The sequence below is a fragment of the Sturnus vulgaris genome, chromosome 4 (assembly GCF_052056855.1).
Source record: "Sturnus vulgaris isolate bStuVul1 chromosome 4, bStuVul1.hap1, whole genome shotgun sequence".
In the NCBI taxonomy this organism is placed as follows: domain Eukaryota; kingdom Metazoa; phylum Chordata; class Aves; order Passeriformes; family Sturnidae; genus Sturnus; species Sturnus vulgaris.
In genome coordinates this window covers 22,992,278-23,018,606 of record NC_142246.1, presented here as the reverse complement: position 1 = coordinate 23,018,606, position 26,329 = coordinate 22,992,278, and the positions used below count along the sequence as shown (strand labels likewise).

Below are 26,329 nucleotides of genomic sequence, written 5' to 3'. Positions count from 1 at the left end.
AAACATTGACAGACCAATTTCCCATTAACTTCAGCTGAGCATTTGGTCACAACCAAAACAGAGGTTTTACTATATTTAACGAGAAAATACTAAAAGTGTATTTAAAAGGTCTATGAAGTTATTTGACCCAGTCCTGATTGCAGAATGGCTTTGCTTTGTTGCAGTTACGGTATCAGAAGTGCTTAGTAGCCAGACCTCCTTCACAGAAGGTTCGGCCGCCCCCACCTCCTGCAGACTCGGTGACCAGAAGAGTTACAACCAACGTCAAAAGAGGAGTCTTGTCTCTCATTGACACTTTGAAACAGAAACGCCCGGTCACTGAGATGCCATAGCTGTGTAAGAGAGAAGATTCTCCTCCCATTTGACTGAAGATAAAAGTAGCTACACTAGGGAAAATGAACGGACGATGTCTGACCTTCCATTTCAGTTGCTGATGCTTTCTCTTCAGAGAATTTACCCCTGTTGAAACAATGTTAAACAAGCATGTTCTCATTCTTGCCACCATCGTGTGATATGAAAAGAAGCATGAATAATTTTTTTGCTGTCAGTGAGTTACATCATGGGCAATGGAAGGTCTGTTTGATTGTAAATACTTGAACATTACCTAAACTCACACAAAAAAGAGAATATGGCCACGTCCCTCCCAGTGAACTCATGCTAAAGTCCTTGGAGTGAATGATGCCTGAGTAAAATTTCAACTTCTTGAGCTGGATTTGTCACAAACCAATCTTAAATCTTACAGCACTTTGCTCTGTTTTCAACACTGGAATAGGTATCAAGTATTAGCTACCATTGAATTACTGTAGATTAAATACCAAGTTTTATTTTTTACAGAACTGCACCTATTAGTTTTAAATTGTTTGTCAGCATTGGTCTAGCAACTACTTCAAAATCTCCCTGACATGTTTTTGAATTATAGTGTCATTATGTCATCTTCTGGTTACACATTATGCTCTTACAGAAGAATTTTGTTTAAAACCAAACCAATGATGAAAAATCCAGTAGTGTTTTTAGTTGCAGAGTGATCCACTGAAGCTTTTCAGCTTTAAACATACAAATTCAACTGCTGGCTGTTAAATTTATTCTCCTAAATCTGTCATTAATTCATCAAAAATACTGTTTGTTTCCTGGAGGGCTCAAACCAATATAAGTAATAAGAAAGAAGTAGTTAGTGATTTTATTCTCTTACAACTGTTATAGAGACTAAACAATTCCAGACCTTTTCTATACAAGTGTTTGATAAAATGTTCAGTTTGGTGTCTGGTTGCATAAATCCCCCTTCCCCTCAGAGTTTGTTGCTGAATACTTAGGATGCCAGAAAAAGAACAATTACATTTCTTTTTATTTGCAAAATTTTGTTAAATTTATTTTACTTTTAATGCTCTTGTAACAAAATAAGAAGAGAGTTGTTTTTTAACATGATAGTGTTTCAGGTAGTACAATTGGATTTCAATGTTTGGTTCCAAAGACTTCATCTAATTGATTTGTTTTAACACCTGCAGACCCTCACAAATCAGCCCAGCATTGCCCTCAAAATTATACCTCAGGCTGATTTTGAAATGCATTCATGCATCTTCAGTCTCTCCCTTTGTCATCTTCTGTCTAAACCTGCAGATTGGTACAGATTTTGGAAATAGAACATTAAGTATGTATAACTCGTGTTAAAAATGTTTTGCCTCTGTTTATAGCTAGGTTCCAAACTGTAACTGTCTCCCAAGACTGCAAATCTTGTCATACTCCAATGATAAAGGAGCACTGGCAAAGTTCTTGTTACAATAGCTCTTTTTTTATTTTACTGTGCAAGAGACTGTTCTTTTTTATTTCCTTGTTTGAAGAAATTAATGACCACACCTGGCAAAGTAACTTATGAACACAACAGGAAAAGAATGATGATTCAAGAAATTTCTGCATTGAAAAATGCAGTAAAATCATTACTAAACTCGGTGTGATGTATGAGCAAGTGTCAGGTGAAGGCTGGCTATGCAACTATTGTAATTAAATTTAGCTTTCTACAATGCCCTCTGAAGAGCTGATCCTCTATGGATCTCGAATCTCTTCATGACCACAATTCTGCACCTCAGGCACTGAAGCAACTTTCTCCCCTCTCAAGGCTCACGCTCTTGCCACCTCCTTTGCACCACCTCTATTGCCTGTACAGCTGGAGAAGCTGCTTATGCTGTGCCCACAGGGAGAGCTGGAGGGGAGGGGTGCAAACAAACCCACCCCCTTTAGCAGTGCCTGTCTTTGAACTGACCACGGAGCCAGATCACAAAGCATGGGGATGACATCTTGCTTATAGCTCCTATAGATTCCAGTACTGATCCCAGTCACCTCTGTTAGGAGCAGTGTAAAACTCACTTCCTATCACAGAATCACAGAACTGTTTGGTTCAGAAGAGACCTCAGAGGTTGTCTAGTTCCAAATCCTTACCAGGGGGCACTTTTCACCAGACAAAGTCGCCCACCCAACCTGGTTTTGAACATTTCCAGGGATGCCTGCTTTCAAACTGTGGTGGCTAACATGGTACCCTTAGGTAGGATTGTGAAGTTAAGAGATAAAGGTTTCCTTGTTCGTCATTGTGCTAGTGATTCACTCTTTATTTTATTTTAAATTAAATATTTTGACAGTGTCTTTTTAAAGTACCTGCTGACAACATCATGATTTGGAATTGGCAACTGTTGTATAGCAGTGAATTAATTTTAAACAGTATAATTAAGTTTTGTCATTGTATCTGCATAGTGCTGATTCTCCCCAAGACAGATCCAAATTCTCTTTAACTAAACCAACACTTTTCAAACAGCAGTGTAAAGATTCTATATCCGTGTTGTCAAGGCTAGGAGCATCTGTTAGCTTTCATTAGCAATGTGTGCAACTGCAGGCAGGGCTGAGGAGAAGACAGAAAGGTATTTAAAAAGCTGTACATCATTTGCCAGTGTATGTTTTAAGCAGTTTATGTCTGTTAACAAAATACTGTTGATTTTGCAAATATTTAAGTAGTGTGCTTGATGATTTGACTATATGTGGCCTTTTTGCTTCAGTAGAGCTCCTTATTCTCCAAAAGATTTAATATACACCCAGGTGTTTGCAGAATCAGAGCCTAATATTGCAAAGCCTATTATCTTCACAATATATTCAGGCACCCTTTTTACCATGGCCAAAAAAGTATGTATGGGGTGTGTGTGTATGTGAGTTTAAGCAACTGCAACTGTTCTAGTTGATGTTATAGCAACCCTTCAGTTATCTATGCATTTTTTATAATACCTAGTGATTCTGTAGGCCGGCAGCCATGTTCACTATGCCTTGTATGTCTGATGCCATATTCTAACTTAACCTGTTAAATACAGCTTAAAATATTTTTATTTTATTTATTCTATTTTTACTGAAATATCCTGCTTTATTATGTTGATGTATTGTCTTTACTGGATGTGCTCTTGTAACATTCTCCACTCTGTATACTATAGGTTGCCTAAAAAAGATAGGCTTTGTAATTATTTGTAGTCACATTTTTATTGAAATCTGTAGAAGAATCATGTAAAGCAAAGCAAACTTCTTAATTTTTTTTTCAATGCAAGTAGTAAGTTAGAGGTATCACATGTCAGTCAGTCATGTAATTAACACACTCCTTGCAGAAGCAAGGAGATTTATATTCACAGTCAATGACTAATAGATAAAAGCTTTTCTTTTGAAATCTGTAGTGCTGGCTGTAGGTTTTATTTAAGCCACTTACTGTTTCATTTACTGGGGAGCAAGGAGGTGTGGGAGATGAAAGGCTATGGAGGCTACCTACAGGGTGGTTAACTGGGAATAACAAAAATAGCATAGGAATAGCATAAAATCCATTCACAGTAGAACAAGGTATACTGATACACTTCCTGTGCAGAGTCACCTGTACCTAACAAATATTATACCCTTTAGTGGCACAGGAACAAAAACTGTGGAATATCTAACAGCTCACACCAGTTCTCTGTCACTAAGGGTTCTACATGTGTTAATTTTATCAAGCATTTCATGGATCATTTACCATGGAATCCAAAAGTGTTAGTACATCACCCATTGAAAAGAGAACATTCTCATTTCAAGAGTCAGTATGGGCTCAGCATTTCAATATTACCCCCAAATGCATTACTCCTTTCTTGGGCATGGTAATTAGCACATTGCCACAACGTGTGCTGTCCCATCAGTCAATGGGACAGGTTTACTTAAGTTAAATCAGGTTTGATTTAACAGCAGTAAGAAAGATGGAAACACACCACTGTTTATTAGCAGAGCCCAGTCTTACATAAAAGTACATGACTGACAACAAAAAGGACAATTTTCCCTGCTGTTGACCACTTCTCCACATTTAAATGTAATCTGTTCTGAGAATAAATTTAGCTGCATAAAGTGATTGTCTCAACTGTTACTACTCCATGAAACTGCGAAATTATTTTGTTCAAAATGGTGGTTGAGGGAAGGGAAAAACGTACTGGTGGTTTAGAGGCAATAGCAGTACTGTGAAGAGTTTTGTATCTGGAAAGCTGAATCAACACTTTCTAGTTGAAAATTACAAATAGACAACTAGATTACAGAAAAATAGTTACATAAGATACAGTTTTACTGTAAAAAGTCATTGAGTGTTATAGGCATCTACCTACAAACCATCTGAAGTCAGTCCCAGATGTTGCCACCATGTGATGTTCCAGGCTTACAAAGTAAGCTGCTGACCTGCAGTTGAAATATTCAATCTCTGATATTCTTGGTAAGACATCAAGATTCTAACTGGTTTAACCTCCATACTGTGTCAAAAATGCAAATTCCTGAAAGCAACATGAGGCCAAGTTTGGGACATCATGGCACATATTACGTAAGTAGCCCAGAAATTCTGTCATTAGACACAGGTATGTTGTTTTACAAGTAATTTTAACTTTATTAATGAATGATACAGATCTTGATTTAAAAAAAAAAATCATTCTTTAACTGCAGAACCTCTTAAGTCTATTTTAAGCATTTAACAACCATATTGGAAAAAATATATCTCCATAGTGTCCATTCCTTCTATCCAACATGTAGAATCTCTCCTCCTCCTAGATGGTTTTGCAATAAAATAAGAACTTCTTTTTTTCTAGTGCTACACGTGACATGTGTATGGGTCTACATCTATGTCTAAATCTATCCTTACAAATTTGTTCAGGAATAAGAGTAGAGTTCACTGTGTTACTGGAATGGGTAGGGAGCATGGATTGCTCACAGCGATATGCAGGTGAGGGATGTCTTTGTACAAGACAGCTGGTTCAGATTAAAATGCTAAAAGAAATTTTCACTGATTCAGTGAAGCAAGGATATTTATCAGATGAACAAGAGACAGCTGTCTGCACTGCTAGTGTAATATCATTCACATCTTTTCTTAAAAAGGTACTGCTCATCCAGTGACACTGACTGCTGTGGGTGAAAACAGAGATGTTACAATATTTTCTCTGGGTGGGTCTAAATCCAAACCCATATGTCAAATTGGTTAAGTTCCACACTATATTGGTGATGCTCCTGGCAACACTCTTGCCAAGTATCTGAAATGGTTGCCTAGAGGAAAATTTCTGCTACCTTTGCCTTTCTGTATTGCTGTGCTATCTCTATTTCATTTTTACAACTTCTAAATACAAATCAGATTTATTGTTAAAAGTATCTCTGTGCCTCCCTTTATCCTCTACTCACATTACAAGACAATTGTAGATATTTTACAGTTATTTTATCTTTGCTACTAAAAGGGAGCAGCTTAGAAGCCCACAGCTGTTTCCAAAGACAGGCAGCTACTCTTTGTCCAGTCATTATTCAGCTGACTAGCAGTAACATTTATAAAAATGTTACTTTGACAGTAGCAGCTCTTTTCAACTAAGAACTGTTTATGTTAAGAAATTGATGAAAAGCAGTTACGAACCATGACATAGTCTGATGTGACATTATGATGACAATTCAGGGTTTTTAGCATGAGAATATTTGATGTAAATTTCACTATTAGTATTTCAATGCACACTTAAGAAGAAACCAAGAGAACATGTACTGGAAAGCCTATGCATGGGCTTTAATGTACTTAGCCAGTTTCCTATACAAAAGTTCAATATTTAGTTTTAGAAATACAAGGCTTATTTTCCATGCATCGATCTTAAGCGGAAACTCACAAAAATCTAGAACTTGTAGAGCAAACCCACTTTAAAAAATTCAGTCTCACTTTAAAAACATCAATATGAAACTGATTACTTGCACAGGTTTAGATCACAGTGGGGGGATTTAGCTTGTCACTTATACCTGTGTATAGCAAGAGGCTATCATTCTTTGACCTCACTTCCACCAAGAGTCTATCAGCCTTAGGCAGCTGAGCTGCATTCACTTTAAAGTGTCATTACTGCATTAAAAGTTACTATCTAACATGGATATTTATACATACATAGCCCATAATAAATCTATCCCAAGGCCAGATTATCCTTGCATAAAGATATACTGTAATGTAAGAGTATTGATAAATATACAGGAATCTTTACCTTCTTTACAAAGGGAAGTTAGAGTCTGAAGGTTCATACAGCCAAGTTTGCTTGACCATTTTTGACCAGGGTGGTGGAATTATCCAACCACTTGGATCCTGTGCTCCAATCTGGCCATGAAAGCAATGTTAAGTTGATACCCTGGGCTTGTTTCATTACAACCTTTCATATTGTGTTATTAATGGAGGCAAAGTGATTGCCAGGAGCTTCAGCACAAGCCTGATCTGTTCTGCATGTGCCTTTTGAGCAGGTGTCTGTCTCTCATATGCCTTGCCCAGAGGTGACAGATGAGATGTGGGCTTTGGCACTTTCAGTGGGGCTGTGTGTGAATGAGGGTTCTTCAGTTCAACACGGCTGACTGTTGGGGGCACATTCTTTTGCTGTATGTTACTGACTGCTTTTTTCCGGTGCACATTCCTCTATGGTATTTTAGTGGCTGCTTTTGTTCGGTGCACTTTCTTTTGTGGTGTGTTACTGGCTGCTTTTTTTTGGTGCACAGTCTTCTGTGGTGTGTTACTGACTACTTTTTTTTTGTGCACAGTCTTCTGTGGTGCATTACTGGCTGCTTTTTTCCTGTGCACCGTCTTCTGTGATGCATTACTGGCTGCTTTTACGTGGCCCTCGTGCTGTTCTTGTATCTTACTGGCTGCTTTAGACACAGGAACTTCAGCCTTAACATTCGCACCAGTTTGGCGGTGAAGGAGCTTTGCAGCTTTTGGCTTACTAGCAGTAGCCTTACGTCTACGTTGTTTTACTTTCTGCTTTTTCACCTCTTCTTTTGGTTTTTCTTCAGCGATGCCATCTAGTAGATTTTCTTCTTCAGCAGCATCCAAAATGTCTTTAGCAGACACTTTTTTAGAAGTACCTTTCTGAAAATTTCACAGGAAACACCAATGAATCTAAGCCACAATACTGAGCTACTCAGAATTTACTCCTTGGAAAAAAAAGACAGCAGAATCTAGCAGAAGGACTTAAGTCTCGTGTGATAAATGCTAACCAAACTATTTATTCACCAAATTAAAAACTTGACTCATGCAAAGAGGTACTGGAGCATTTGCTCTTCAGAGGCTTTCTTCTCTACTGACCCAAAGAGGGGAAACTCAATTCTGGGCTCTGTAATGTGTGTCTGACTTGTGTTTAACCCCAGCTGGCTGCCAAGCCCCACGCAGCCGCTTGCTGACTCCCCCACCAGCAGGATCAGGGAAGGAACTGGAAGAGTAAAGCTAGGGAACTCCTGGGTTAAGATAAAGACTGTGGTTCCCTGGGAGGACAAGTGCCATAACTGCAAATGTCCTCCCTTCCTCTTCCTTCCCCCCCCCACTTTATATACTGAGATGATACCACATGGTCTGGAATATCCCTTTGGTCAGTTTGGGTCACCTGTCCTGGCTGTGTCGCCTCCCACACACCCCCAGTCCCTTCAGCAGTGTGAAAAGCAGAAAAGGCCTTGGCTCTGTATAAGCCCTGCCCAGCAATAACAAAACCATCTCTATGTTGTCAACCCTGTGTTCAGCACAAATCCAAAACACAGGTCCACACAAGTCACTGTGAGGAAAATTAATTCCACCCCAGCCAAAACCAACACACTCCCACACTGACCTGGTCTGTAATATGTCTGTAAGAACATACATATCTATTACCTCTGTGTGTGTATCAGAAAGAGTTACTAAAATACAGAAATATCAGTAACATTAAACATGAGTAATTTCGCAGTAATGAAAGTTCTTGCTCATAGTAAGTAAGGAGCTCTCAAACTAGGAACAAGGTAAGCATCCAAGTATATAAAGAGAAACCTGGAGAAGAAACTATTTACAACAAGCTAAGAAGAAAGTTTCTGTAAACAAGGAATTTCAATTTAAATTATAAGTACATGTTTTCTACTTTGTGGAAAATGTTCATTTCCTGAATCACCTAAAAAGTGGCCATTGGAGCAATTGCTTCTTTGTATTAGAATCTGGCCCAAAAAAATTACTTGAATTAACTACCTGCAACAAAAGTGTTTGTTTCTCTGGAGAGAGACAATATGGTAGAGATGCACATAGCATGATAAATATTTTTAACTTGGTTTGAGCTTTAGTTAAATATTGTAAAGAAAGAAATAATAGGTAATTTGAAGGGCTTTTCATATGTAATTCTCTTACTCTTAATAAAATCTAACTTCTCCCAAGAGGCAAGCTTCCTTCAAACACTGTAATCGCAGTATGACAGAAAATGGTACAAATCACCAATCTCAATCTCCTTGATCTCTTATATTTAATTTGCAATGAAATTAAGATTAGTTCTTCCCCACAGCCCTTCCACTTTTGGTGGAAATATTGTGTGTTTTTCTTAGAGACAAGGACAATGTTGATGCTCAGAGATGCAAACTAGCCCTTTAAGGCTTTTCTTCAGGAATCATGCCAAGACTTTTCTGTTTACTCAGCAAAAGCCCCCTGTCTTTCAAGCCAGATTTGCATATGCCTTAGTTTGGGAAGGAAACATATTCATATCTATTTTATTCAAATTATAATAGTGTCACCCATAGGAATTAAGATTTTGGCTGCTTGGATACTGAAAAATCTTGGTGACACATATAACAAATACATTTACTAGACACCATTTTATCATGAGTCTAATCAAGCTGTGTATTTAATTCCAAAGTGTGATAACAGCAATATATTTCTTCTAGATGTTGCTGGCACTAACTTGGAGCAAGGGCCTGCTCTGATCATGAAGAGCTCCAGAAGAACAAGCACATCTTTTAAAGCTGTGCTCAGCATAAAACTCCAGAAGTGGCACATTTCAACTGCTCACCTGTCTTTCAGTCTTAAGACAACTAAAGAGCAGCCAGGAATTTTATTTGAAATGTTCCATTTTGTTTATTCTTCTGTGGAAAATGGCAGTACTCATCTTCTGTGAAGTGATTTTAAATGGCTATCTTCGTAGCTTACCTCTCTCTCTAGAACAGCTAGGAAACAGCCACTGGAAATTTCTGATGGCTCCATTTTGAAAAACATTTCAGTGGAAGACTCTGAATTGGAGCAAGTAGAAAAAACAGAAGGAATAACCCTGTAAAAAGGAAACAGAAGACCAGAAAATAATATTTAAGAATATAAAAGGAAATAAACAAGGATACATTAAAAGTAATTTTCAAATTATATCTTTCAATAACAGTTTTATCATTAGTTTTTAAAACTGCAATTCAGGCAAATCATGATAATTCACCTTTTTAGAATAAGTGGGTGTTTTCCTTTTTTTTCAGTAATTCCTTTTTTTTCCCCAATGATTAAGTGTATTAATCACCAGATAATAATAATAACTAATAAATATCTATCTAAGCTAAAAATATTAGGTTAGGAAAATTTGCTATTTGTTCTAATTGAGGACTTTTTTCTCCAATTTTAGTTTTTCAGTGCATCAGTGGGGAGGGAAGAACTAACCTCTTCTCCTGTTCTTCATTGATTCCAGAAATGCCTGATTGTTATAAAACAGTCTCAAGGACTTGGCTCATAAAGCTAGCAAACTAGTACTAAGCTGTCTCAGTACAGACAAACACTATTAAAATGTCGTTTTGTAATTATAATTCCCTCTTCTTCACTGTAAGCTAGAGTGCTACTCCTTAATGGTCCACTAACCCTCTTGTGAAAAAGCCTTACTCAAAGATGGTTACAGAGAGATATATTCAATATTTGAAAACAATATCCTGATTTGGCTGGCTAGTTTGATTTTAATGGGAAATCTGCAAAACTATTTGTTTCCAAGTTCTCACCGTGATCTGGATTTTTTTTCTGTGTCTCTTGGAACTTCATAAAACAGGCTACAAGGCTCATGTTCTCCTCACATTAATAAATAAAACTCTTACATCTTATGACACAGATTTTTGATTTTAGATCAGCTTATTCAATGGAAAAAACCACAAAGTGGTAATCTTTTATTGATGTATACAAGTTACTGTTCATCAGGAATCCCTTTAATGACCCTGAAAAATTATGCAGAAATTAATTCAAATGTGATAGGCTAAAGCAAAATACATGAGTGGTTTAGACTACTTTCTATACACACCTGTTTGCCATGTGTACCCTTTCTTTAGGTAAAGCTGCTGCTGTAAACTGTCATATCCTGAAGGGAAGTTCAGCTTAACCAGTGCAAACATGTTTGAAATCACCCTTAAAACTGCACAGCCCTAAGACCAGCTGTGTGACCCCAAACTCCAACAGAGCCTTATTTTGTTTGGCACCACTTCCCTACTGCAGAGGAATTCCAAAAGATAAATTGCAACTAAGCAAAATTGTTGTAAGAGTTTCCTAAGAGGCCTCCATTTTCTTAGAAAAGAGAATTTATATTCAGTAGATCTTTGATGATCATACAACATGTTTTATTATGACTTGTCTCTCAAAGATACTACTGTGAACTTGGGGGCTAGTAACTCTGCAGCAGCCTTTTATTCTATACTGCACTGTTCTAGTCAAATAAATTCTCTAATTCTAAGAAAAGTGTAAAAGGAATTTTGGTAAGTAGTACATGCATCTTAAATGGCTTGACCTTTCTCATCTTAAGCATAATCACTCTGTATATTTTATTTATGGTGTTCTATGCTCTGTTCGTGCTGGTTACCAGCAGCTTTATTGTAGCAAGGACTACAATGAAACATCCAAGATACTGCCAGACAGTGAAGGAGGAACTGAATCTGAAATTGTCATTTATGAAACTCAGAAATGTGCTCAAGTCTGAAAAAATCCTAACATAATTTTATTGTCCTTTTCTTACCATCCAAGATTGCCTTTTTGAAAGTGTAATATGATTTGGTGGTTTGACAACATCCATAATGCTTCTGCAAAACAGTGAAGAGATTTTGGGATAGCTTTGTGGGGAGGGGAGGTGTTTTACAGAAGGGGGATTTTAAAAAAAAAACAAAGCTCCAGGAACTTTTTTTTCTTTAATATTTTTTTTTTGTTATGAATTTACATATTATTTATGTTCAATAATTTAGAGGCCATTACATTCCAAAGTCCCCCAAGTTCTCTTCATAGAATAACAGCTGCACAGAGGTCAGACTCCAGAAAATTTCAAATTCCAAAGGAAAGCACAAGCAAGAGGCCATAAATGGCTGACGGGATGACAGGTTATAACGACATACAAAGTATACAGCATACATACTTTTTTCATATATATTTGTATTTGCCATGATTCCAAAGGATGATCTCTACAGTAGACCTGTCCTTCCCAGAAGTCATTCATCTGAATACAGCAATGAGCAATCCTACAGCAAATGGTTCTTATTCTTTTGTATTATTCTTACAATTTAAGATTTACTTTTTCCTTTGAAATTGATTATTCTACATCAGAAGCAGAGAGCATGCTAGCAAGTTAGTTTCATTGTCTGAATACTAATACAATAATGGCAATAGCTCTATCTGAAGAATGTTATTTCCAACCAGTGATGCTTTCCTCCAATCTTAATTTCAGATGAACAAAAATATTAGATGAGAAAGTCAATTGAATACTGCTAAGTAATCTCATAAACAAAAAGAATGGTGTGACAGGCAGCAAAAGCTATTTTAATTTCATGTAAGATACTTATCAGTCTAGAATAAGAATTATGCTACAATTTAAAGTCATACTTTAATTTTTCCACAGATAAAAACTACTCATTCTGTACCTATATCGTCGTACTTTATCTCCCTCCACTCCAGATTCCAGTGCTTTTTGCACTACAAGTTCATTTTCTTCTGGGTAAACTGAACAAGTGCAGTAAACAATAGCTTGTACTTTTTTAACTACAAAACAAAACACAACTTTTTTACTCTTCAGATTCTTCATACAGACAGTGGTTTGGTAAGGATTAAAAGCATCATAAAAATTATGTCACTTTTACCTCCTGATCTCTAGTGTTTTTAAATAATTAAAATATTTTCAAATATTTGCAGATTTCAGCACAAAGTCAAAGCTGTCTCCAGTCTTTTCATACAGCTACCAAAGGAGAGAGGAAAAAAGTGGCAGCATGCAGATGGAGGGAGACTACATTTGCAGAATTTCCAAAGCAGAGTATAACTAAGCCATAAGCCAGTTCTCTGCACAATACTGAAGACTATTGTATTAATGTCTGGTAGACACCAGGATACACAAACACCTTCAGACTGGAGGAAATAATTATTCAGGGGGTTTGGTTACATGCTTATTGCTAATTAATAGAGTAATTGGTGTATTTTTAACTCTATTAAGACTGTGATAATACAATTTAATTGATAGGCAAAGTCTTCCCAGAAATTAGGAAACTAGCACACTTACATTTCAGTGCATGAATCAACTCATTAAGCTGCCTCTCAGCAAGAATACTGAGTTTATCCTCAGACACAAATCCCTGGAAAAGGTCTCGTAGCAATCCTGCATCTAAAAGCAGAGAGTAGTAAATTTAGTCTTGCAATTTATATTCGTGTCTGACAATTCAGTTGTTTGCAGAAGCAGACATGGTTGTTACTGGTGCAATGGGAAGGTAAGTTTTACAAATTAGAACACCAAGGAGCACCTGATTTATTTGCTTTACTTCTTTACTGGTAATTGCTGGTGCCTCTTACTTGCTTCTAGTTAACAAAAACTGTACAGTGAAAGGACTTACACAAACAGTCGATAAAGGAATATAATCAAATAGAAAATTATATACATGTTGGTATCTTGACACAAATTTTCTGCCTATAGTCTTTTTACTTAAAAAAAACTATACACACTCTGCTCCACAGATTCACCCTCAAACTTTCATACTATCAACCTGAAGAAGTCACAGAATTATGCAATTTATATGTTTTATAGTAATTAAAATAAGGAAGGCTTCTTTAAGTTATATAATTTACTGAAGCACTTATATTGTCTAGACTATAATACTGGGATCTGTTTCTACCAGAAAGCATATCTAGATTTATATCAAAAGTTACCTCTGTTTTCACTTAAAATAAACTCCATTGGATTGCCAGCACCCAGTCCAGAGCATTGTGGTAGCAGCAAAATAACTTTTGCCTTATCAAGCCTTGGGTCTGTTGGTTCAAGCTCAGTAAAATCTTCATGTAACAACTGAATATCTGAAAAACAGGAAAAACTCAACACTTACAGACTGCAAGCAAGCCTGCCTACAGGTGATACAAGTGAAGAGACTGTGGTATTACATGGAAGTCGACAGAGCTAGAGCCTGCTAGATTCAGATCCTCCAAAGTATGGGCTATGGATTTCAAAGAGGTCAAAGGGCTGCATCTTCCACTGAAAAGACAGTTAATGGGGTTTCAGTTTTGCTGCATTCTGTCCTGATAGTGTCCTCCAGGTAAACTGGAAAACTGCATGTGTTTTGGATTAACACTCTCAGATAGCTGGAAATCAGACTGAAAGCAACAGCCAAAACACCAAAAGTTCCCTGCTACCACCTACAGCAACTGCTATGTAGAAGCTACTTCTATGGAAAAAATCACCAATATTTCAGGAGCTTTCAACTATGATATGGGTAGACTGCAATTTACTTGACTGTAGCTGAAGAGCTATCAGCTCACCTTGTGACAAAAAAGTTGTTACTGCCACCCCCAAGCCTCCAAAGGGATCTCTGAGTTCTGATAGAATGAGTCCATATTTACAAATATCATAAACATCTGTATTACAATACTTTTTAAATACCAACTGCTTTAGCACCTACTTTCACATCCCATGTGACTGAAACTGTTCCTCAATTCTTCTTCTTTTGCCGAAGATTTCACACCACAAGCAAAAATTTTGGATCTGCTGCTATTTGTCAGCACTGACATATGGGCAATGGTCAGGTGGGAACCTATGTGAGCCATTATAATGTCACCACCTTCACTCAACAGTGCCTGTGCAGAGTGGACAGCAAGGCTGCGAGACTTATCCTACAAAACAATGACACAAAAATTAAGTATAATCAACTGTTTTGGTTTCTGTGAATGCCAACCTTCTTTTCCAAATTGGGAAAGTATTTCATTGTTTTCATAGCAAATGGAAAAGAAGGGAGGAAAAAAAACTAATGAGGGATATCTGCTAATACAGAATTAAATAAATTACAAAACCAAGTGGTCACTCAATAAGTTTGAATAACTTAATTCTAAATAATACATTAAAAAGTATAATATCTATAGGTGAAAATTAAGTGCATATCATCCCTGTAAGGAGGAACTCTTAGCAACAGTTTGTTCCAGCAAAGACAAACGTAGGCCACAATTCAGGCAGAATTCATTCTCTGAGGCAGCTTAACAGAGAAATGCAAAACTATTCACATAGCTCTTGATGGTAATTCCAGGAAAAATGTTTCCCTTGTAGATCAAAGATCAAGATTTTGCTGAAATTCGAACAAGAGAGGCAGATTGGAATGCAGAAAACAGAGACAGCTCCACAAGAGTAAATACTCTTGTACCACTGATGATTAAGAGAAAACTTTATCACATTACTTAGAAAGGCAAGGAGTGAAGATACTGACCAAAGATACCAGGTCTTGCACCAAATCTGACAAACTGATGATAAATGGAAAGGGAAAAACAAAGTGCTGAGCTTTTAAGTTCACATCATTGTCTATGTACACACAGTATTCAAGCACCACCACACCACAGAGATGGAGGTTTTGATGGTTTTCTTTACTCATTTTGAATACTTTTAAGTACATGCACTCAGAATTTGTTCCCATTACCTACAGGGCTCTCATCTATAGTTCTTTTCTGTAAGTATTCTATTTAAAATCTACAAACTGAAGTGGAATATTGAATACTGAGTCACTTTTTAATTTGAGCAATACATTTTAAGGCTAAAGTTTTCAGACATCTAGCGAAAATGATGGTTGAAATGTTTCTGATAGGCACTCAAGAATCACCAAACAGTTCAGATAATTCATGGTTGTGTTGTTGCATGGTTACTGCAAACCACTAGTCTAGAACAGAAACCTCCCATCAAACTTCACTGGGGAGTCTCTAATGATGGCAAGTCAGGAAGAAGACCAGTGGGGGTTATGGAGATCAAGGAACCACACTGCAAAGTGCAATCATTCCATCACAAACGTGCATTTGAAGAGAAAGAAATATTACAATAGCATACCACTATCTACTAACTGACGGAAAGCATATTGAGTTATATTGAAACTTTCCTCACAATTTCAGAAGTGAGACTGCCTCTTTTGACCACTTTTTATATTTAGTTCAACACCTCTAAGATTAAATTTAAAACATTCTACTAACTTAATTGCAGCTATCAATTATAAGCATTGACATTTGTATGCTAAATTCAGTAAGTGGATCAGTTTGTAACCTAATTATTACAAATGTCCAAAGCCTTATGAGAGTTTGTTGCTGCCTGATTTAATAGACTAGTCACACAATACACAACCTCTTCCTAATACAAAGCAATTATTTCAATTTGCAGGTCATCTGACTCAAGGCTGAACATCAACTCACCTGCAGTAAGAGTTTGCAATCAGCAAAAAGATCTAAATTAAGCAGTTCTTCTCTAAGAGAGGAAGGAAAAACCAATACATCATGGCAATGTTGGTCCACGGCATATGTGTAATGGTCCAAGTCTGACACAGATTCAACTTTTCTGAATCCCTTCATCTCCAAATCTCTGATAACATCTTCAAGGCTGTTAACACACAACTCTGACCATTAAATATACAAGAGTTACTTCAGCAACATAGTTTACATTGATTATAAGAATTTTTTACTTCTGTTATTGTGTGTGTATACATATGCATCCATATAGAGGTATAAAATGCATGCTGTCTAATGCAGGAGGGAAATTTACTCTACTTTAGGCATGTAAGTTCTAGTTTGAAACAAGTAAGTTAATAAGTCTGATGCAATTAATTAAAAAAGAGGTATGTGTCTCCAGAGGATGATTCAAAGCATCGAAACAGAAATGTCCATGTGCTCAGGAGACACTGTAGTAAATTCACTGCTGGAATTCTTTAGTTCTTTCAATTGCTTTCAGTCTAGCCCAACTCACCAATAATTTTAATAGCTGATACTGAAAGAATCCTTGTGTAAATGTAATAAAGGCATAACTGCTGAGGTTAGCAATTTAAATATCATAAATATTTAAAGGCATATATAGCAAGAGATGGTTGTTGAAATGCTATTTCAGACAGTGCCATAAGTTTATACAGTACATTAAACGTGGAATGAATGGAGCAGTTTTTATTTATTTCCTATTTAAGGGTTATAAAGTCACACCCAAAGTGAGATGTATTATCTTAAAGAGTCTATAACCTAAGCATTGAACATTAGCCCAAGACAAGAGCAGTAAAACAAAATTCCTGAAAATGTTATAAAGTGGATTACCTGTCTAACAAAACAGATAACAGGATAATCTGGTATGGTTCATGAATCAGTTAGTACTGAACTGGGAACATCAGTGTTACATATATAGTACCCTACAGAATATAAGGATTTTTAAAAGTGTATTTTAATTTCAAGTTTATACTATCCTGACAAAATAAACAGCAGGTTTAAGTATTGTGTCTTAACACCCTTTGCCAAGATTATGGTTTACACTAATACACCCACTTTTAAAGACAATTTCTCTTATTTTTTGTCACCAAGTTAACTCACCTATATTTTTTTCTAACTTTATTTCCTCATTGATTTGGTGAAAGACCCACACAAACAATAGAACAGTAAGAAGAATTGTTTCAAAATAGTGTATAAATACCACTACTGCAATATATAAAAACTACCAAAAAAACTGTAACAAAATGGCACTGGATGAAACAGAGTTTCCTGTAAGAATTTTTAATTACTGGTAAAAATATGGAAATCTGGGAATTCTAAAAGAAGTATGTAGCAAACTATATCACTTCGTATGCAAAAACATCAGATGTATCAGATGATACTTTTAAAGACCTTACCTGATTTTAAATGTGTTTATCCAAAAACAGAGAGGTAAAGTAGAAGCCCTTTGTTCCTGCTTCCATATGGTTTCTGGTACAAAGTATTCAATTGAAAGAGCATCATATTTGATGCGACATCGTGCTAGTGCAGCTGCCAGTTTGGTCCTGTAACTATAAAAACAGTCACAAGTTCTATAAGTTTTACAAATGTTTTCATCAGCTATTAGCATGCAACATTTCTGTTACAATACCATCTTCCTCAGAAACCAAATCCAAAAGGGACACCTTCTTTTGCAAGTTTCAACAGAAAATACAGTTACAGAACGTTTTCTACCCCAGACAACAGCAGATGCAAGGGGGTAGTCAAGAGCTACGATTATTTTATTTTTATCAAGCAGGACTGAAATCATAACAGGTGACTCTCAAATACATCCATATTCTCAGCTAAAAAAAAATCTCAGTATGTTTTGGAACTGCAATATGTGGAATACAACCATCAGATTCATTTGCATGTTTGAAAATGTAACTACATATATGTGCAAAATGAGTATTTGATGAAAGCTGGCTCCTAAATGTGTACAGAAACAATACAAGTATGATGGCAACCAGGAGTCACTTTTATTATTATTACATGAAAATGTCTGAGAAAATATTTCCAATCTTTTCTTCCCACAAGCTTCATGCATACTCCTGATACATGACAATTCAAAACAAACAAAAATTGCTGGTGAACTACTTAAGATATCTTAATTACTGCCCTCCAGAAATACCTTGCACTTAAGAGATTAATGAACTTGGCTATTCTAAATCCAGCAGCAAAACAATTTTGTCTAATAAATGCCTTTTATGTTAATCAACTGACTGATGGACGAGACAATAAATATTAAAATGTTTATGTATTCTGGTTATTGTTCTAATTACTTAAAATAATAAATACTTAACAAAGTTTCATAGTAGAAGTACTACTAAATAAACAAGTGTTATTCTCTTCCATGACCTTTTGACTCTATTACACTTGCATTTATGAACATTTACTGAATATTTAATTTCCTTCCTAGAATTGTATGAAAGTTTCAACAATGCCAAAATAAGATAAGATGCCTGCAAAATAATCCACAATATAAGGATGGTTTCTTAGCTGTATTTTTCATAATTGTATAAATATGAATGTTTGCCTACAAACTAAGCTCTCACTAAAAAAAAAAAAAAGCCCGCAAAATTTTAAGGTGAAAGACATGTTTAGAATTACCTTTAAAAAGCACTGATTCTACAAATCTTCACTTTTGCTAGTCTCTATCAACAGAAAATAGCTCTTTGCACATATACCTGTATAAATAATTCTCTATTTCCTGAACCTCAGCTACAAGTTCCTCTTCAGCAAAAATCTTTCGTTTTTTAAACTTTCGGTCTTGTAGATCATAAAGAATCACAACAAGCAAGCTGGTTAACTCATCTGGCTGCAAGAGAAAAGCAACTGGATAGAGAAAGTGACCCAAAGTGTGCATTATTTCTGCAAAAAAAGATCCATATCAAACAGCAGTCTCCCATGTAAAAGGCATTAAAAACCCTTAAATGCTCACTCGCGAGAATATGAAAGCAATTACTTGTGAAGGGTTAATAAAACACTTTTTAAAAAATATTGTTTTAAAGCTCAAATACATAACTTATAAGCTATTTAGATTATCAAAATTCAAAACATTCTTCATGCACACAGATAAAATACTCTGTCTTAATATCTAATGTTACCAGAATTGAAACTTTGAAATTATTTTTTCTTCATAAAGTAATTTGTTAAATAGCTAAGCTAACAAAAGCTTCTTGTCTATCAGTTCCTCTCTTGTGGGATTCTTCCATATGTAGCATCCAATACACTCAGTTACAATAACCTTTCTGCTTTTGGGATATATATAAAACCTTCTTTCCCTGTCTAGATGTTTAAACCAGGGAGCATCTCCTGCTCAAGGACAATGATTACTGCACTTCAGTTACTACTGTCTGCCTCTTTACATGAAATTCTTACAATTATTATGCCTTCTAAAATTTTCACCTTCTCAAAAATAGTCTTGTCTCAAAATCAGTTAGAAACCTCAAGTTATTAGGGAAATACCACCAAACACAAAATGTTAGCATGAAAGGCTTACTTCCTTACAAAAACAAGGCAAAGATAAATGTGTTCAATCATCTGCCTGCTCACATCAACCTCCACAAACAAGAACAGCTCAAGTTTATCTTCCAATTTTCAAAGGCATCAAAGACAAAACTGGAAATAACAGCAGAATATTCTGCTACCTCTAGAATTCCTTTCCAGGTCAAAGCAGGAAAGCATGTTGAGAGAGTAAACTGGACCAGTTTTTGCCAGTACAGTATTTGTATATAGTACCATTTGCCCAGGAAATGAATAATGGGGTCAATGCATTTTTTTGTCTGATGGGATTCACTCCATGTTTTCCAACTCCCAAGGATAGGAAGGAAACATTTTCTTTCCCTGCTCACAAGGGGACATAGCTGGGAAGGAAAGCACATGGACATGGATAATGCAGTACTGAGCAAGTACTACACTGCAGTAAAGTTCATGGCTTGCTCTCTCACTTCCTTTCTTTGAAAGTTTTGACTCCCAGCAACCAGTTGCAAGAGAATCTGACAGCAGACTTTGGAGATGGATGCTTTAGACAACTATGTAAAAAGGTCAGCAATATTCCAGTCTAAGGCTGTCATGTAGTTCAAAACAACAAAGAATTGTTTTGAAGAATGTTGTAGAACCCTCAGAACAGGTACTAATTACATCAACACAGAAATGTTCACTTACTATTGAGTAGCACGGGTAAGTACGACTATCTAACAATATTTCTTCAAGAAGATTTTGATCTGTAAAAAGAAGAAAACGTTGACAAGTTATGCCACTCTCTACAAGATTCTCTGGAAGTTAACCTTGTAAGTCACCAAACTAATTTTAAACATCATGAAAATTGAGGGCAAATTCAATCATCAACAGAAGCAACCCTATGTAATTCATTTACATGAAAAAGAATAGACTTTAAATGTTCAATTTCACAAATGCTGAAAATACTTAGCTATATTTAAATATTTGAGGGATATGAGTAATCTAGTAAATGTATATATTCATCCATAATTAGGATCTGAAAAGAAACACTGCCATGAGCTTGGTTCTAGTAACACAGCAGGGTGCTAGTGACACCAAGGTTATGGATTCAATCCCCTTATGGGCCATTCTTGATGATTCTTGTAGGTGCCTTCCAATTCAGAATATTCTGTGAATCTGTGACTCTGTAATAACCTGAACCTTCACAAAAATTTCCCCAGATCTCTGCTGTCAGGCAAGACACTGAACATTTGTTCTGCCATGTTTTCTCTGCTGCATCATTTCTGTTGGCAATTCTTGGGTAAGTTTTGTACTTACATTTTAGAGTATTGAAAGCCAGTTCATAAGATACACGCCTGGAATGCTCATCTTTAAAAGCCATCATGGGAGACTCTGAGTTACTGCCATACCGCACCTGGATTTTATCCTCACTCTTTTCAGTATGAATGCCTTGAAAAATCTTAGCTGCATTTATGTATATCGAATCGGGATAGCCATTCTTCTCAATCTGAGTCACTGCTCTTTTTTCAACAGATCTCTTTTCATCCGAAATTTTCATTTCACTCAAGACTGAAGTACCATTTATAACATCCACATGTGAAGACACCAAATTACTTTCAGAATCTGGCATTTTTCCAGTTGCTGACTCTGTAAGTGCAAGTCACAATCCTGCTGCCTCTGCAAAACACAAAGTTTGTATTGAATCATGAAATTTTCTTTCACTAGAATACACTTTTCCCTTCCTTTCAGGGTTTTCAATAGAATTTCTTTTATTTTTTCAATCTTGAAAATACATATATATGTGTATCATCTATATTTCTATACACATATCATCTTACACGTCATAGAGAAGTATTTATAAGAGTTTTCTTACATTATTGGTTTTCACCAATGCACATGCAAAGACTGGTTACTTGTTTCAAAAAGGTCACTGCTTTACAATCACTGGTCCTTTATGGACTATACACACAGATTCGATTCTGTGTGTCTAATAAACCATTATTATTGCAGGCAGAATAGTATCTCTTACTAGGAATTCTCCTTTAACAAAAAAGACACCAAAATTTCAAAGCAGACATCATGTCTTCCAAAGAAGAACCATCTTGAAAAGAGCTGCAATGAATTCCAAATGTTTGTCCACTAAACTCTATATCTGTTCTCAAAAGTGGAAAACAGAGATCACCTAAATGTTAATGTATTTAATGTATTATCTACACAGCACAATTTTAAATGCAGGAAATCCATTCTGAGAGTCTCTCGAGGTGTTATCCAACTCTCCGTATGCCCATGTGCATTTCTTAAATTTTCTACACATCTTACATTAACAGTAGAATAAAAATTATTTCCTCGGAGGTGGAATAGGGCATCAAGGAAATGAAAAAGTCCCACAGTCAGTTGTATGCAAAAATATGCTAAAGCTCCACATAAAACATATCTAAAGTATTGGATTTACCCTACTTGTTCTGGTTGTTATAATATGCATTTATGATAATACCTACAGATGCAGAAGTCATATTAAATGTTCAGAAGTGGGTTAAGCCAGAACAAACTTAAATACAGAATAAAGATTTAAAAAAAAAATCAAACTAATTTTCCTGCCTAGGGAAGAATAATACAAAAGGACTATGAGAAATTTAGCAGCTATACCACAAGAAGCTAGGCATGGATCCGCTGCTGGCAAAGAGTTCTGGATATTTTAGAATTAAGAGCACAAAATAGCACAATTGGGGGGGTGGGGGAGAAGATGCTATTCTGTTCAAATGGAAGAAGTCTTCTTTTTTGCTACATAATTTAGTTCATTACAACAATTCTCAAGCTTTTTTCCCTGCCCTCCCCAGCATCACTAAGGATAACATACATACCTCTTCTCCCCAGTTCTGACATACTTGCTCAGCATCCTTTCTTTCTCTCTCCTTTCCTGCCCCATCACAGAAAACCATAGAGGCAATGGAGGATGGCAGGACACTGAGTTGGAGAGGCAAGGAAGGGGCACAAACTTCAAATTGTTGCTTCTCCAGCAGGCAGCCATGAAATGCTCCATGCTGAGCCAGCATTCCCCCAGTCAAACTCCCTTTCCCAAACATGGGTGATGTTCAGCCCATCTCTCCACTCTCCAAGGCCAGCACAAGTCAGTGGCTGACCAGCCCGGCATGCTCCACACAATGGACCAGTGTGGCTTCCTGAATTCTGGCAACCCGTCTGGAAGAGGCCACATCTCATTCCCCTTCCCCAGGATTTGCTCTCCAAAACTGAGAACTGCTAACCCTGTAGGAGCAACTTTTACTGTTACTTTATAGAGGCCTCAGGCCTCAGACAGTTTCTTCTAGCCGTAGTTTTGCCCCAACATCCCTGTTAGATGGATCCATGGAGCAAAAATAAGTTTATTTTATGAAGCCTTATTGAAACAATTGAACAATGCTATCAAAAAGAAAGCCCTATTCTTCACTAGAATAAAGCACCAGATCACCTAAACCAAACTGAAACGCTTGTGCTTAGAAAGGGAAAAAAACCATAAATGCTTTCATAATCTTTTACACTATTTTGACTAGCAAATGTATCTCACAGAAACAGAGGCACCATCTCAGAGGCCTGAAACTCAAATATCTTCTCCAGGTGAATGCAAATATTCCACTTTAGAATATACAGCACGTGAACCATGTCTGTGTTGTAAGGACTTTGAAGATTCATAGAGTCCCCAGCTACTCTTTGTGACTTCTTTGCCAAAGCCATTTTTGCTGAGCCACAACACCCACTGGATGATTTGATGAATATACTTTCCCAAAAGACAAATGTCATCCTAATAAAGATGAGATGCCAGTGTTCTGCCCTGTGCAGACACACTGTGTGCTTGCAACACTGTAAATCACGGTCTGAATTACTCAACACTGTGCCAAGCAGAAAACACCAAGCTGGATTAATACAAAATTCAACTCTGAAGAAGAGCTTCCCAGACAAGAGAGAAAAGATCCTGCCTTTGTTTGTGGATCTCAAGCAGATTACTCAGTTGACAGGGAAAAAAAACACTGAAGGTCCCAAGGTCTCCTAAAACAGAATGGCTTGAAGGACATCTCCAGCTTTGACTTAATAAACTCAAGCAGACAGAATTATGACATTTATTCACTGCACAGCATAGTAAGTACTTCACACACACATAAAAATCACTAATTCCTTTGTTTATATACCAGTAAGTGTATCTTCCCCATTTCTTCAGTTATCACCTTTCTCAGTAGCCTCTACAAATAAAGAAAAGAGATTAACAGAAAACAGCCGCACAGCACTTGTGTTGTATCAGGTACAGCAGGCAGCCTGACCACCCAGTTCCGATTCACATTAACAGCGACTCCGTGAGAAGCGGGTACGTGAGCATGGACGTGGCTGCTCACACACCAACAGAGAATCCCTGGCAGCCGCAGACACGCGGTACTTTTGGTGTCACTAACTTTGTGGGTACGCATGACGGCATCTGCTTCCTAACATCACTGTGACTGACACTGAGCTTCAAACTGTGATAATTAATAAAAGATTCGTGTTAATCACAAAAGCATTGGGGTTTGTATAAACCAGAATACTAAGCTCCGAAGTGAAGCATGGACACTAGATAAAAGAAATTAGATGATAAAATCATTGTTTAAAATCACCTTGTTATATTACGTTGTATTATGTTACATTATATTATGTTATATTATGTTATGTTTTCCAAATAAGTTGTATCGGCTACCAGCTTACAAAATCAAACTTCCCAATAGCCCTTCCTGCTTTTGTCTAATCAATACTGCTTATCTCAAGCACCAGACTCCCAAAACTTCTCTGGTGGTTATCTACAAGAACCAGATGGCTATCTGTGACTGATTATCGCCCGAAGGCTTTCTAAATTTGTGTAAAGATGTTTATTCAAACACCACTGCTTATGACAACAAAAAAAACCAAAAATCATTGATTACAACGAGAAACCACAGTATAAAAAGAGGCTGCAAACCAAGGTTCAGGGGAGCGTGGAGTGGGCGATGACCCCTCACGTTCCCCAGCGCGCTGCTTGCATTTCTGTATCAAATAAAGCAATCTAAATTTTGCTGAATATCGAGACTTTTGTCTCTCATTTATAACAAAAGCCGCTGCTCCAGCCAAGCTGGAGGGCAGCGAAGACTGGTGGGAGTCAGGAAAACAAGTCAGCCAAGAGACCATTCCCCTATTGCGCTTTATTCAGGAGAAAGAGCTGAACTCCACACACACAACATTCATATAGGAGGGAAAAGGAACAAAAAAAAAAAAAAAAAAAAAAAAAAAAAAAAAAAAAAATCAACCAGCTACTTCTTTGTAAAAGCAGGCAAAGCGTTCATTGTAACACTGCCCTGAAAAGCCCGGGAACACACCCAGCTCCCCAAAGCCCCGCGGCGCGGGCGGAAGCGCCGCCCTTGGCCTGGGCAGGGCCGCGGGACTCGTACCTGGCCCGGCTCCTGCGGCTCCCTCGGGGCGCTACGGGCGGGGCTGCGGGCACCACCCCCGGGCCCGTGCCGGGTAGGGGTGGCCCCATGCCGGGCACGGCAGCGGGGCCCCGGCACGGCCCGGTCTTTGGCCGCACCCGGCCGGCCCCGCCGCGGCCCACACGCACCTGCGGCTCCGCTGCGGGAGGCCGGGGCGCCGCCACCCGCCGTGCTCGGGCGGGGGCTCGGCCCGCACAGGCCCCGCCAGCCCCGCCGGGCGCGGCCTGGCAGCCGAGCTCCATCCCCAGCGCCAGGCCGAGCCCCCGCCCCGCGGCGCCCACCGGGAGGCGCAGAACGCCAGATAACGGCGCGCACGGGGCTGTGCCGGAGAAACGCTGCTTCCAGAGGTTTCCCTGAACGCGCCTCTAGGAAAATCCCTTCGCGGGAACGAGAGCTGCTCCCACGCTCCTTTCCTAAATTTGGTTTGTTTGTTGTTTTTTTTCCAAAAAATCTGCTGTTAAAAAAAAAAAAGTCCAAACAGCATTAATTGTCACACTCCATGAGCATGTTTACAGCCAAGTGTTACCGACACTTGCATTCCGAGCAGCATCGAAACGCCACCAGTGACAGACCTGGAAATCCCCCAAGTACAGGAATAGCTCCTGATAAGGTGCTGGGTTTTCACTTGCACTTGAAATTAGCAGCGTGATCTTGTAATGGTTTAGCTGTCTCTGCTTTTATTCAGAGTTTGAAAACGTAATTGGAATATGCTTTAAAGTTGTTTCCAATTTCTTTTTTTAAGGCGGGAAAAGGGGGAAAAATACTGAAAATATTCCAATAACCAATAAATGAGCCATAACCTTTGTCAAAAAACAGAAATTGCTTTTTCTCTGTGAAGTTTGTTCCTGTTACATCAATGCTTTCATGGACAACTTTTAATTCTTCTGAATAAGGGAAAAACTGCTGTGATTCTGTTAAAATCTGTGGTGACTTTTGAAGTGTCATTTCTCCAACAAGATCCTACCTGACACCTCACAAAAGTATCTATCACAGGTATGAGTGCCCTTGCACAGGGAACACAGAAGTACAGATTTCTGCAGCAGGGCTGCATGAAAGCTAGGTAACCAAGACTTTGATGTAGATTGGCTGCACATTTAGTAAACCACAGTACAAACCTAAGTATAGCTATGTTTTTACAGACTGTGAGGTTACAGAGTTTTTGGGAACAAGCTGCGTTGAAGCACACAAGCCCATGCTTGTTATTCCTGCCAAAAACTTGGGTGTTCGCCAGGTTCCTTTCTGGTATCAATCTCATCAGATATCTAAGCAAACCAAGATGTGATTCTATGTAATCACATACATCAGGACTAGAAAAGTTGGGGAGTTAGAAACAGTGCTTAATTTGTTGATGGTACAAAGACACCCCTCTGATGTGGAGCTTCTGTGTGCTCCAGCA

General features: G+C 37.6%; 2 protein-coding genes across 15 annotated transcripts in view; one reads left to right on the top strand and one right to left on the bottom strand.

Annotated features, from left to right (window-relative positions):
• Positions 1 to 3,688, top strand: part of APBB2 (amyloid beta precursor protein binding family B member 2) — a 167,105-nt gene extending 163,417 nt beyond the window's left edge. For all 14 annotated transcript variants that reach the window (XM_088163298.1, XM_014871065.2, XM_088163305.1 and 11 more), the window contains one exon: positions 165 to 3,688. In XM_088163298.1, the coding sequence (XP_088019424.1) occupies positions 165 to 332 (168 nt within the window). In that variant the 3' untranslated portion in view covers positions 333 to 3,688. The remainder of the gene's footprint in view (positions 1 to 164) is intronic.
• Positions 2,675 to 24,732, bottom strand: NSUN7 (NOP2/Sun RNA methyltransferase family member 7). Its single transcript, XM_088163309.1, has 12 exons — positions 23,635 to 24,732; positions 20,771 to 21,130; positions 20,159 to 20,217; positions 18,679 to 18,809; positions 17,371 to 17,523; positions 15,923 to 16,106; positions 14,164 to 14,374; positions 13,421 to 13,564; positions 12,780 to 12,881; positions 12,151 to 12,268; positions 9,443 to 9,560; positions 2,675 to 7,381 (listed from the first exon to the last, which is right to left on the bottom strand). The coding sequence occupies exons 2-12, from the start codon at positions 21,081 to 21,083 to the stop codon at positions 6,932 to 6,934; spliced, it is 1,983 nt and encodes a 660-aa protein (XP_088019435.1). The 5' UTR covers positions 21,084 to 21,130; positions 23,635 to 24,732; the 3' UTR covers positions 2,675 to 6,931.
• Positions 24,733 to 26,329: the final 1,597 nt, after the last annotated feature.

Excerpts from the sequence above, each read along its gene's own strand:
- NSUN7 (XM_088163309.1), bottom strand. The coding sequence starts at position 21,083 with ATGCCAGATTCTGAAAGTAATTTGGTGTCTTCACATGTGGATGTTATA. Across the intron at positions 18,810-20,158 it reads CTTACCCGTGCTACTCAATA|CCAGATGAGTTAACCAGCTT; the intron begins GTAAGTGAACAT and ends TTTCTCTTGCAG. Across the intron at positions 17,524-18,678 it reads ATAGAGAATTATTTATACAG|TTACAGGACCAAACTGGCAG; the intron begins GTATATGTGCAA and ends CTGTTTTTATAG.